Source organism: Xenopus tropicalis, chromosome 10 (assembly GCF_000004195.4).
Source record: "Xenopus tropicalis strain Nigerian chromosome 10, UCB_Xtro_10.0, whole genome shotgun sequence".
In the NCBI taxonomy this organism is placed as follows: Eukaryota; Metazoa; Chordata; class Amphibia; order Anura; family Pipidae; genus Xenopus; species Xenopus tropicalis.
Window position 1 is genome coordinate 1,625,902 of NC_030686.2, and position 12,923 is coordinate 1,638,824.

Consider the following 12,923-nt stretch of genomic DNA (forward strand, 5'->3'; position numbering starts at 1 on the left):
GTACAGGGAAGAGCGACTAAGCTGATAAAGGGAATGGGCTCAGTTATGGGGAAAGGCTGGCCCAGTTGGGATTGGTTACACTGGGGGGGGGGGGGGCAGTTAAGGGGGGGTCACTATATATAAATATATAAGGGGGGCAGTAATGAAATAGAGAAAGTACAGGGAAGAGCGACTAAGCTGATAAAGGGAATGGGCTCAGTTATGGGGAAAGGCTGGCCCAGTTGGGATTGGTTACACTGGGGGGGGGGGGGTGCAGTTAAGGGGGGGGTCACTATATATAAATATATAAGGGGGGGCAGTAATGAAATAGAGAAAGTACAGGGAAGAGCGACTAAGCTGATAAAGGGAATGGGCTCAGTTATGGGGAAAGGCTGGCCCAGTTGGGATTGGTTACACTGGGGGGGGGGGGGGCAGTTAAGGGGGGGGGTCACTATATATAAATATATAAGGGGGGGCAGTAATGAAATAGAGAAAGTACAGGGAAGAGCGACTAAGCTGATAAAGGGAATGGGCTCAGTTATGGGGAAAGGCTGGCCCAGTTGGGATTGGTTACACTGGGGGGGGGGGGGGGGGGGGGGGCAGTTAAGGGGGGTCACTATATATAAATATATAAGGGGGGCAGTAATGAAATAGAGAAAGTACAGGGAAGAGCGACTAAGCTGATAAAGGGAATGGGCTCAGTTATGGGGAAAGGCTGGCCCAGTTGGGATTGGTTACACTGGGGGGGGGGGGCAGTTAAGGGGGGTCACTATATATAAATATATAAGGGGGGGTAGGATCACTATATTTAATTTATATTATATTATATATATATAATAGTCTCTCTCGCTTTATTCACCAGTAGCCCCTCCCAGCAGACAGGAGGGAGCCAATCAGATTAGAGGAAAGGGGAGTTACAGGGGGGGCTGGGAAGTTGTGGGATCCCTGATTATTATGAGTAAATAAATCAGAGAAAATAGGAAAGTAGTAGAGTAAGTAGTAGAGTAAGTAGTAGAGTAAGTAGTAGAGTAAGTAGTAGAGTAAGTAAGTAGTAGAGTAAGTAGTAGAGTAAGTAAGTAGAGTAAGTAGTAGAGTAAGTAAGTAGTAGAGTAAGTAGTAGAGTAAGTAAGTAGAGTAAGTAGTAGAGTAAGTAAGTAGTAGAGTAAGTAGTAGAGTAAGTAGAGTAAGTAGTAGAGTAAGTAAGTAGTAGAGTAAGTAGTAGAGTAAGTAAGTAGAGTAAGTAGTAGAGTAAGTAAGTAGTAGAGTAAGTAGTAGAGTAAGTAAGTAGAGTAAGTAGTAGAGTAAGTAAGTAGTAGAGTAAGTAGTAGAGTAAGTAGTAGAGTAAGTAGTAGAGTAAGTAGTAGAGTAAGTAGTAGAGTAAGTAGTAGTAGTAAGTAGTAAGTAAGCTAGAGTAAAGTTAAGTAGAGTAAGTAGTAGAGTAAGTAGTAGAGTAAGTAGTAGAGTAAGTAGTAGAGTAAGTAAGTAGAGTAAGTAGTAGAGTAAGTAGTAGTAGAGTAAGTAGTAGAGTAAGTAGTAGAGTAAGTAGTAGAGAGTAAGTAGTAGAGTAAGTAGTAGAGTAAGTAGTAGAGTAAGTAGTAGAGTAAGTAGTAGAGTAAGTAGTAGAGTAAGTAGTAGAGTAAGTAGTAGAGTAAGTAAGTAGAGTAAGTAGTAGAGTAAGTAGTAGAGTAAGTAGTAGAGTAAGTAGTAGAGTAAGTAGTAGAGTAAGTAGTAGAGTAAGTAGTAGAGTAAGTAGTAGAGTAAGTAGTAGAGTAAGTAGTAGAGTAAGTAGTAGAGTAAGTAGTAGAGTAAGTAGTAGAGTAAGTAGTAGAGTAAGTAGTAGAGTAAGTAGTAGAGTAAGTAGTAGAGTAAGTAGTAGAGTAAGTAGTAGAGTAAGTAGTAGAGTAAGTAGTAGAGTAAGTAGTAGAGTAAGTAGTAGAGTAAGTAGTAGAGTAAGTAGTAGAGTAAGTAAGTAGAGTAAGTAGTAGAGTAAGTAGTAGAGTAAGTAGTAGAGTAAGTAGTAGAGTAAGTAGTAGAGTAAGTAGAAGTTCTGTTTATTGGCTCAGACAGGTCCGAACTGGGAGTCAAAATAGCTCCTGGCCTGTCAAGGCCCAAACAGCCCCCCCCCCCCCCCCCCGGCCCAATACATAGTCTGTGGCACCTTACTTACAGCAGCAGAGAATGGGTTTTAAGAGAAATTTCCCCTTTAAAGACCAGTTGTTTTCACACAATATTTTATTTCAGTCACTAAATGGAACATTGGGCAGGACAGGTGCATTCTGGGAGCTGCAATAATATTATTCCTATTAATTACATTGGGACTGAGCAGCAGTTTTACCTACAGGGGCTATTCCCTCCCTGGCCACTAGGTGTCTCCCCAGCACAGGCCAATGCGGTTATATAGTAGTTTTATGGTCACTAGAATGTTCTCTCTCATAGAGAAATAAACATGGGGAATGATCATGGGCATAAAAGGCCAAGCGAGCGGCTGAGCAGAGGGGCCCCTGGGCCCCCCAGCAGTTTTCCTGGTACCATGAAAGTTTTATTAATTCTCTTTGTTATGAGAATCCTTCCCACTCTCCTCCTGCACTGGCCGGGGGGGTGAGACAGAATAGAATGAGGGTGTATGGGGGTTTGGAGAAGGGGGATACCGACATAAATAAAGTGACAGGGGGGTAAATAACTCTCCGCTGCCTCCGGTGTTTATTGTAGGTCAGTGACTTGTTCCCTACAGAAGCCCCAGGCGGCGGCGCCCAGACAGGAATTCAATTTACAGTTATCGACCGCGTCCCTTGCAGCCCCCCGGGGGGCAGAAACAAGCAGTGAATGGGGTATGAGTTATTCCCTTGCCTGTATCTAGTAATAAATAACCCCCAAGCACATATGTGCAGGCTGGAGCTGCGTGACTTGGTTCCTATTGCAGGATCCTTAGTGTTAAAGGGAAATAGCACCCTCTGCTGGGGGCAGGAAATAAAAGGGCTTTAAAGGGTTGGGGGGGTTCACCTGCAAATTAACTGTTAGTAGGTTACAGAGTGCCCTATTCCTAGCAACTTTGCAATTGGTCTTCATTATTTATTTGTTATAGTTTTTGAATTATTTCCCTTTCTCTTCTGACTCTTTGCAGCTTTCAAATGGGGGTCACTGACCCCGGCAGCCAAACCCTATTGCTCTGTGAGGCTCCAGTTTTATTGTTATATTTTATTACTTTTCTATTCAGCCCCTCCCCTATTCAAGTGCTAATGTCTCACTCACCCCACTGCTTGGTTGCCAGGGTAATTTGAGCCCTAGCAACCAGATATCTGCTAAAGTTCCAAACTGGAGAGCCGCTGAACAAGAACGGAAATCATTTTAAAAAACTACAAATAATAAAAAATGAAGACCAATTGCAAATAGTTTCATTATACTAAGAGTTAATTTAAAGGTGACCAACCTCTTTACTCCATATGGCAACTCCCGCAAGCAGCACCTCAATGAGGCTCATTCACAAACACAGGGGGAGATGCCTCAATTCCACCATATTATCCCCATAGAGGGAATCATTTGCCCCATGCCATGTGTAGCAGCCATATGGCAGGGCCCCGGGTGCTTTTGCCTTTAGTCCTATTGGCTGTGATGTAGGCACAAGAGCCAATGACAGCGCTATTTGTGCAACAGAGCAATAAACCCCTTTGCTCCCCCCCCCACAGCCTGTGGCACTGGGGGGCCCATAAAAGGCCCACGATAAGGCCGTATTCAGATTTGGCCAAGGTTTCTTTTCTCTCCTAGTTGAATGAGGCTCAGGCCTCCCCAGGCAGCAGTGCTGTAAATGAAATTTTGTGTTTCTTGTGAATCTGATCTGCCTGGGGGGGGGGGGGATTCACTAATTACCCCAAGTCCTGCCCCAGTTTATAGGGGCAAAAGAGCCCATAGTTGTTCTTCTTTGGTCTCCACCCAGTACCAGTGGGAGGGTCAAAAGGGTCGGACTGGGCCGGCACCGGGAAAAAATATGGTGGGCCCCGCTGGCTCAGAACTGATACCCACTGGGCACTCCCCTGGGCCGCCGGTCAGGTGGTGGCGGGGGTGTGTGGAGGTTATGGCAGGGGCCCCAGGGGCAATAGCTCTGGTGGGCCCTGCACCCCCCCAGTCCGACCCTGAGCGTTAAAGGGTGTTGTTTACCTTTAAGTTAAGTTTTAGTATGATGTAGCCTAGAGAGTTACATTCTGAGACAATTTGCAATTGGTCTTCGTTTTTTATTATTTGTAGTTTTTTAATTATTTCAGTTTGTGTTCCGCAGCTCTCCCATTTGTAGTTTCAGCGGCTATTGGGTTGCTAGGGTCAAAATTACCTTAGCGACCAGGGAGCGGTTTGAATGAGAGGCTGGTATATGAATAGGGGAGGGGCTGAATAGAAAGATAAGGAATAAAAAGTAACAATAACAATAAAACTGGAGCCTCACAGAGCAATAGGGTTTGGCTGCCGGGGTCAGTGACCCCCATTTGAAAGCTGCAAGGAAATAGAAGGCAAATCAAAAACTATAAGGAATAATGAAGACCAAGTGAAAAGTTGCTTAGGATTGGCCATTCTATAATATACTAAAAGGCAAACCGCCCCTTTAAGCCTCAGGGTCGAGCTTTGCACCCCAATAAGACCAGCAATGTTAGTGAAGTTGGGGAGCAGGGACCCCCATGACCAAGGTAAAGGCAGTGGAAAGCAGCTCCTGTTATTGCCCCTGCATTGGGGCTGTGGGTCCAACCCACCCAGGACAAGGGGTCTCAGGGTCCTAGGAAACCCCCACCTACCTGTAGGGGCCACAGTCTGAAAAGGGACAATGTCCGTCCCTGAGAGGTTCTGCTGGAGAGAATCCATTTCATTACTGGTGAGAATATTCCTTCCGATGTCTCCTATGGGTGTGTGGCCCCTGGACTTGCTCGAGCCCCTGGACTTTTTTGGGCCCCTGGACTTGCTGGGCCCCCTGGACTTGCTGGGCCCCCTGGACTTGCTGGGCCCCCTGGACTTACTCAGCCCCCTGGACTTACTCAGCCCCCTGGACTTGCTTGGCCCCCTGGACTTACTCAGCCCCCTGGACTTGCTGTGCCCCCTGGACTTACTCAGCCCCCTGGACTTGCTGTGCCCCCTGGACTTGCTCGGCCCCTGGACTTGCTCGGCCCCTGGACTTGCTGGGCCCCCTGGACTTACTCAGCCCCCTGGACTTACTCAGCCCCCTGGACTTGCTTGGCCCCCTGGACTTACTCAGCCCCCTGGACTTGCTGTGCCCCCTGGACTTACTCAGCCCCCTGGACTTGCTGTGCCCCCTGGACTTACTCAGCCCCCTGGACTTGGCTCGGCCCCTGGACTTGCTCGGCCCCTGGACTTACTCAGCCCCCTGGACTTGCTCGGCCCCCCTGGACTTGCTGTGCCCCCTGGACTTACTCAGCCCCCTGGACTTGCTGTGCCCCCTGGACTTACTCAGCCCCCTGGACTTGCTCGGCCCCTGGACTTGCTCGGCCCCTGGACTTACTCAGCCCCCTGGACTTGCTCGACCCCCTGGACTTGCTCGGCCCCCTGGACTTGCTCGACCCCCTGGACTTGCTCGGCCCCCTGGACTTGCTCGGCCCCTGGACTTGCTCGGCCCCCCTGGACTTGCTCGGCCCCTGGACTACTCAGCCCCCTGGACTTGCTCGGCCCCCTGGACTTGCTCGCCCCTGACTGCTCGCCCCTGGACTTGCTCGGCCCCCTGGACTTGCTCGGCCCACCCCCCTGGACTTGCTCGGCCCCTGGACTTACTCAGCCCCTGGACTTGCTCGGCCCCTGGACTTACTCAGCCTCCTGGACTTGCTCGGCCCCCTGGACTTGCTTGGCCCCTGGACTTACTCAGCCCCCTGGACTTGCTCGGCCCCTGGACTTGCTCGGCCCCTGGACTTACTCAGCCCCTGGACTTGCTCGGCCCCTGGACTTACTCAGCCCCCTGGACTTGCTCGGCCCCCCTGGACTTGCTCGGCCCCCCTGGACTTGCTCGGCCCCTGGACTTACTCAGCCCCCTGGACTTGCTCGGCCCCTGGACTTGCTCGGCCCCTGGACTTACTCAGCCCCTGGACTTGCTCGGCCCCTGGACTTACTCAGCCCCTGGACTTGCTTGGACTTGCTTGGCCCCCTGGACTTGCTCGGCCCCCCTGGACTTGCTCGGCCCCTGGACTTGCTCGGCCCCTGGACTTACTCAGCCCCTGGACTTGCTCGGCCCCTGGACTTACTCAGCCCCCTGGACTTGCTCGGCCCCCTGGACTTGCTGTGCCCCCTGGACTTACTCGGCCCCTGGACTTGCTCGGCCCCTGGACTTGCTTGTGCCCCCTGGACTTGCTGTGCCCCCTGGACTTACTCAGCCCCCTGGACTTGCTCGGCCCCCTGGACTTGCTGTGCCCCCTGGACTTGCTGTGCCCCCTGGACTTACTCGGCCCCCTGGACTTGCTCGGCCCCTGGACTTGCTCGGCCCCTGGACTTGCTCGGCCCCTGGACTTACTCAGCCCCCTGGACTTGCTCGGCCCCCCTGGACTTGCTGTGCCCCCTGGACTTACTCAGGCCCCTGGACTTGCTCGGCCCCTGGACTTACTCAGCCCCCTGGACTTGCTCGGCCCCTGGACTTACTCAGCCCCCTGGACTTGCTCGGCCCCCTGGACTTGCTTGGCCCCCTTGGATTTGCTCGGCCCCCTGGACTTGGCCTTTGCTATTGCACTCATTGTGTTTCACCATTTGTACTCAGGGGGGCGCCATTGCTGCTCTTTAATCAATTACCTGTTGGGTTAAGAATAACCGGCAGCAAATCTTTTCTCTTTTCTCAGCCCCCTGGACTTGCTCGGCCCCTGGACTTGCTCGGCCCCTGGACTTACTCAGCCCCCTGGACTTGCTCGGCCCCTGGACTTACTCAGCCCCCTGGACTTGCTCGGCCCCTGGACTTACTCAGCCCCCTGGACTTGCTCGGCCCCCCTGGACTTGCTCGGCCCCCTGGACTTGCTCGGCCCCCTGGACTTGCTTGGCCCCCTTGGATTTGCTCGGCCCCCTGGACTTGGCCTTTGCTATTGCACTCATTGTGTTTCACCATTTGTACTCAGGGGGGCGCCATTGCTGCTCTTTAATCAATTACCTGTTGGGTTAAGAATAACCGGCAGCAAATCTTTTCTCAAGGTATTTATAGGTTGAGAGTTACAGTTCAGCTCTCCCTATAGCTTTCCCCCAACCTGACGAGGGCCCCGCTGGGGGGTCGCAATGGGTTCGACAGCAGCTGGAGCGACAATGGATTTCACTCTCCCCCTTCTGCTTTAATTCCCTAATATCTATTGCTTTTTGTTATTCTTACTTCCTGGTTCTGCCGAGTCGCTGTTTGAGGAGGAGGAGGTAGTAAAATGCCCCTTATCTCAAAGCCTAACAAAGGCTGAAGCTATGGGAATGGGGGAGAGCGACTTGTCTCAACAGATAGGAATTACCCCATGGGGGGGGGGGAGTTCAGGGAAAAACGATATAGGGCTTTATAGCAGCAACAATTACGGAAATTTTTTGAAATGAAAAAAATAATCCAAACATATTTTCAACACAAGTCCTGTTTACTTGCCCTTTAAATAAATCTACCCCTCTGTTCGTTGCCGGTGTAACCGACTTATGGTGCAGCCGCATTGGCTTCCGTTCATCCCTGTGGCCAATAGCAGCGTCCGTCTGGCACAGGCTGTGGGGACAGATGGGAGACAGGGAAGGGAATTATTTATGGGACTTGACTTGGTTATGGGGAACCCACAGCAGCCAATCAGTTTTATTGCCTGGGACGCAATGCGACAGATGCAGCGCATTCACGGGGGCTCGGGGGACACAATGTTCTGGGCTCCTCAGCCCAAAGGCTACTAATTCCAGTCTGGCTTCTCACCCACACATCTCCATTATGTTGTCGGACAGGTCAATATTGGGAATTATTAGCATTACATTGTCCTTCTCTAACTGTGCACTAGGGGGCGCCAACACCCCACACCCTGACTGGTGGAATCTCTGCATAGAAAACCTTTGATATGAGTGAGTTTGTCAGGAAAATGTAAAGCTGCGCCATTATCCCCAGTTAGAACAGCCATCAGGGCCCCATTGACTCCGGGCCCCACTGACTTGGGGCCCCATGAAGGCCCCACCTTTGGTTAGGGCCCCCCCTTAACAATCCCACATATAGGTGTTTCAGCAACTCAACCATAGGTCTAAAAATATCTAGGAGACCAAAAAAGTGTTGACCCTACAAATCAGCCTCAATGACTTTCAGGTCTATGGAGAAAAGCACAGGGACATTCTCCCAAAATCCCACCGGACTTTATGATGGACCCCCCTGTAAGCACTCTGGGGGGAGGGCAGCCCCTCAGTTTGGGAATGATGAGGTTACACTTGTCTAGATATCTGCAGAGGAAACTGGCATAGCCCTCTGGGATAATTCTGACTACACTGGAGAAGGCAACCCCTGTGGTGGGTTCTTATTGGGTGGTCCCAAGTCTAACTCAACTGAAATAATCCATACAAACATGAGAAACATTGGTTCTACCTCAAACATTCATGGACTAGTCATCACAGCTGGAATGGAGACAGTTAAGACCCAACTTCCCAGCATCCTCCATTGAGTAACGCAACATTTTGGGCTCCATAGTAACAAAAATACTGAACGACAAATAATTACACTACGAGTCCGACACAAGGTCATTAGCTGAGACGGCTGGAGGAAGGAGCACATTTGAGAGAGACTGGACGGTCTTATAAATACCTTGACTGGATTGCCCAGGGGTCCCATATACACCTAGGTGGTCCCATAATAGCAAGTCGTCACAGCAAATAAACTGATCAACATTCTCCAAGTTTTATGACCTCAAGTTCTACACGGCCAATGTCATTTATATTGAGTTATGTTGACTGTCCAGTTCTCAAATGGAGCAATCCCATTGTCTGAAGGTCATGTAGACGTTCTAGAACCAACACGGGGTTCTATGGATGTCCACGACCAAGGCTGTACTCAGGCAGGCTTACACTCCAAGAGTTTCCGGAAGCTCTTTCTAAAGCTGTCGTCCAGAAAGGCGTAAAGGAATGGGTTGAGGCAAGAGTTGGCGTAGCTCAAGCTGGTGATGAAGTAGGAGATGCCGATGACCAGAGACGTCTCCTGCAAGTCTGTGGTCAAAGAGACAATGGTGGCCAAGTGAAAGGGGGTCCAACAGAAGAGGCAAACGGCTACCACGACAAAAACCATGACGGTGACCCTTTTCTTTGCCTTGTCCAACGCCTTGGCGTTTGAGTTGAGCCTCATATTGCGCAGTTTGTACAACATGACCATGTAGAGGACGCAGATGGTGGACACGGGGATGGCAAAGCCCAACAACAACGTGTAGATGCGACTCGCCTTGAACCACAGCTTCTCCGGTTTGGGGAAATTCAAGCCACAGCTTTTGAAGTCCATGTCATCCATGTATACTCCGGCAAATATGGTAAAAGGCAACACAATAATTATGACCAGCAGCCACACCAAAAGGCTGATGACTTTGGCGGCTCGATACGTGCGATAAGGCATCCTCTTGGACCTGACGGTGGCCAGAACCACCAGATAGCGGTCGATGCTCATGACAGTCAGGAAATAAATGCTGGAGAAGATGTTGTACAGATCGATGGACAAGATCACCTTGCACAGGACAACACCGAAAGGCCAATAATGGAGCAGGATTTCCGCAATGTTGATGGGAAGAACCAAGGTGAACAGGTCGTCGGCTATGGCCAAGTTGAGGATGAAGAGGTTGGTGACCGTCTTCATTTTGGGGGCCTTGAGGATGACGTAGATGACGGCGGTGTTTCCCGTCAAGCCCACCACACAGATGATGGCGTAGATGATAGGGAGGACGATGTAGAAGTCAGGGGACATCTCTGAGCTGCCGTGGTGGGACGTATTAGCATGGCAGAAGTTTCCTGCGGGGTGGCAGGAAGAGTTGGGGGGGCCAAACCAGGACAGGTTCTCCATGGTCTCTCAGATCTTCATTGCAGCTCAGGCAGAGGTCCAAGGCACTCGGTATTCCCAGATTTAACCCTACGCGTCGGTGACATCACATAGGGAGTTCCATATCCAGACGGAAACATCTCCCAGTTCCGCTGCCCCCTCGGCCGGGAACTAATGATCCGAAGCCTAAAGGATAAAAAGGACAGAATGTTAATAGAAGAACATTACCCTGCCATGTCTGACTATTGCCCCTCCCTGGGGCTACAGGGCTGATTCCAACAGAGACTGGGGGACTGGTACCCCAAAACTCAGGCCGACCCACTCTGCCAGGTAACTGAGCCCCGGCGGCAAGCCTTCTAGTCCTTCTAAGAACATTCCTTGTAATAAACATCATTGCACAACTAGAGAAAGGACTAGTAATGCTTGACTAGTTCTCAAAGGAACCCACAACCGGTTGGATGACTCCAGTTTCCCTTCGTCTTTATTCACCTTTGGTTCCTTTCAACGTTCCGTGAAGCTTTGGGGGTGAGTTCTCGGCTTCACCCCCTGTTGAGATAATATTATGGGATGGCGCAGCCCATTCACTCTCTGTAAATACCTGATGATGATGATGAAGAAATGGTTAATCTGCAGTCACTCTAATTAACCCCTAAGGTGCAGAGGCAGAGATACGTTGCAACTAAATGCCCTGGATGAGACCTGTGCTTAGGGTGGCACTGTCCGGGTCCCACTGTGCTTGGGGGTCCCACTGTGTTTGGGGGTCCCACTGTGCTTGGGGGTCCCACTGTGCTTGGGGGTCCCACTGTGTTTGGGGGTCCCACTGTGCTTGGGGGTCTTACTGTGCTTGGGGGTCTTACTGTGCTTGGGGTTCCCACTGTGCTTGGGGGTCCCACTGTGCTTGGGGTTCCCACTGTGTTTGGGGGTCCCACTGTGCTTGGGGGTCTCACTGTGCTTGGGGGTCCCACTGTGTTTGGGGGTCCCACTGTGCTTGGGGCTCTTACTGTGCTTGGGGGTCCCACTGTGTTTGGGGGTCCCACTGTGCTTGGGGGTCTTACTGTGCTTGGGGGTCCCACTGTGTTTGGGGGTCCCACTGTGCTTGGGGTTTACTGTGCTTGGGGGTCCCACTGTGTTTGGGGGTCCCACTGTGTTTGGGGGTCCCACTGTGCTTGGGGGTCTTACTGTGCTTGGGGGTCTTACTGTGTTTGGGGGTCCCACTGTGCTTGGGGGTCTTACTGTGCTTGGGGTTCCCACTGTGTTTGGGGGTTCCCACTGTGCTTGGGGGTCTTACTGTGCTTGGGGGTCTTACTGTGCTTGGGGTTCCCACTGTGTTTGGGGGTCCCACTGACTTGGGGGTCCCACTGTGTTGGGGTCTACTGTGCTTGGGGTTCCCACTGTGTTTGGGGTCTTACTGCTGGGCCTTGTGGGGGGGGTTCCCACTGTGTTTGGGGGTCTTACCCTGTGTTTGGGGGTCTACTACTTACTGTGCTTGGGGGTCCCACTGTGCTTGGGGGTCCACTGTGGTTGGGGGTCACTGTGCTTGGGGTCCCACTGTGTTTGGGGTTTACTGTGCGGGGGTCCACTGGTGTTTGGGGGTCTTACTGTGCTTGGGGGTCCCACTGTGTTTGGGGGTCTTACTGTGGTTGGGGGTCTTACTGTGCTTGGGGGTCCCATTGTGTTTGGGGGTCCCACTGTGTTGGGGCTCCAACTGTGCTTGGGGGTTCCACTGTGTTTGGGGGTCCACTGTTTTGGGGGGTCCCACTGTGCTTGGGGGTCCCACTATGTTTGGGAGTCCCACGGGTCCCACTATGTTTGGGGGGGTCTCACTGTGCTTGGGGGTCCCACTATGTTTGGGGGTCCCACTGTGCTTGGGGGTCCCCACTATGTTTGGGGGTCTTACTGTGCTTGGGGGTCCCACTGTGCTTGGGGGTCCCACTGTATTTGGGGGTCCCACTGTGCTTGGGGGTCCCACTGTGCTTGGGGGTGCCACTGAGTTTGGGGGTCCCACTGTGTTCGGGGCCCTATTGGGCAGCAAATTTATAGAGAGGGAGAGACAAATGAAGATCCATTGTGCAACTGTATCAGCCTCTGATCCGGCAGCAGGAGTAGCAGAGACCCCATGGTAAGTCTGGCAGGGGATGTTGGGAGTTGTAGTACAGACAGCCCTGCTATACATAGATTACATATATAACACAGTTTGGGGGTACCCCATAGCCTGGTAGGCAGCAAGTATGTATGAGACACCCCCGGACCCTCATTGCAACATATCCCCCCTCTCTGCACTCATGAAAGATTATTGGGGTGTTGGCAGAAACCCAAAGGCTTGAACCCCCCAAACAATCCAGTATAAGGGGGCAACACAGACCAGACACCTCCACACTCAGTAACCAGTGATTATTGCCCCCCTGCCCCAGTAACTACCCCCCCACCTAACATTTCTCTTACCTGATCTGCCAGACACCGAGCTGCTTGAGTCCGTCCGATGGGCTGAATGTTACAGCTGGGCTGTTAGTATCCACTCCCCTGCGCCCCCACCTGCTCTATACTCTGTGCTGTGCAGCCCCCACCTGCTCTATACTCTGTGCTGTGCAGCCCCCACCTGCTCTATACTCTGTGCTGTGCAGCCCCCACCTGCTCTATACTCTGTGCTGTGCAGCCCCCCCTACTCTATACTCTGTGCTGTGCAGCCCCCACCTGCTCTATACTCTGTGCTGTGCAGCCCCCCCCTACTCTATACTCTGTGCTGTGCAGCCCCCCCTACTCTATACTCTGTGCTGTGCAGCCCCCACCTGCTCTATACTCTGTGCTGTGCAGCCCCCCCTACTCTATACTCTGTCTGTGCAGCCCCCACCTGCCTCTATACTCTGTGCTGTGCAGCCCCCACTGCTCTATACTCTGTGCTGTGGCAGCCCCCCCCTACTCTATACTTCTGTGCTGTGCAGCCCCCACCTGCTCTATACTCTGTGCTTGCCCCCCCTACTCTTCT

The 12,923-nt window shown here is 51.8% G+C and overlaps 1 protein-coding gene across 1 annotated transcript; it reads right to left on the reverse strand.

Moving 5' to 3' along the window:
- Positions 1 to 7,526: 7,526 nt before the first annotated feature.
- npbwr2 (neuropeptides B and W receptor 2) lies at positions 7,527 to 12,524 on the reverse strand. Its single transcript, XM_031894695.1, has 2 exons — positions 12,383 to 12,524; positions 7,527 to 10,126 (listed from the first exon to the last, which is right to left on the reverse strand). The coding sequence occupies exon 2, from the start codon at positions 9,962 to 9,964 to the stop codon at positions 8,975 to 8,977; it is 990 nt and encodes a 329-aa protein (XP_031750555.1). The 5' UTR covers positions 9,965 to 10,126; positions 12,383 to 12,524; the 3' UTR covers positions 7,527 to 8,974.
- Positions 12,525 to 12,923: the final 399 nt, after the last annotated feature.

What these genes read in the sequence shown, in the direction of transcription:
- npbwr2 (XM_031894695.1), bottom strand. Translation starts at nt 9,964, where the DNA reads ATGGAGAACCTGTCCTGGTTTGGCCCCCCCAACTCTTCCTGCCACCCC.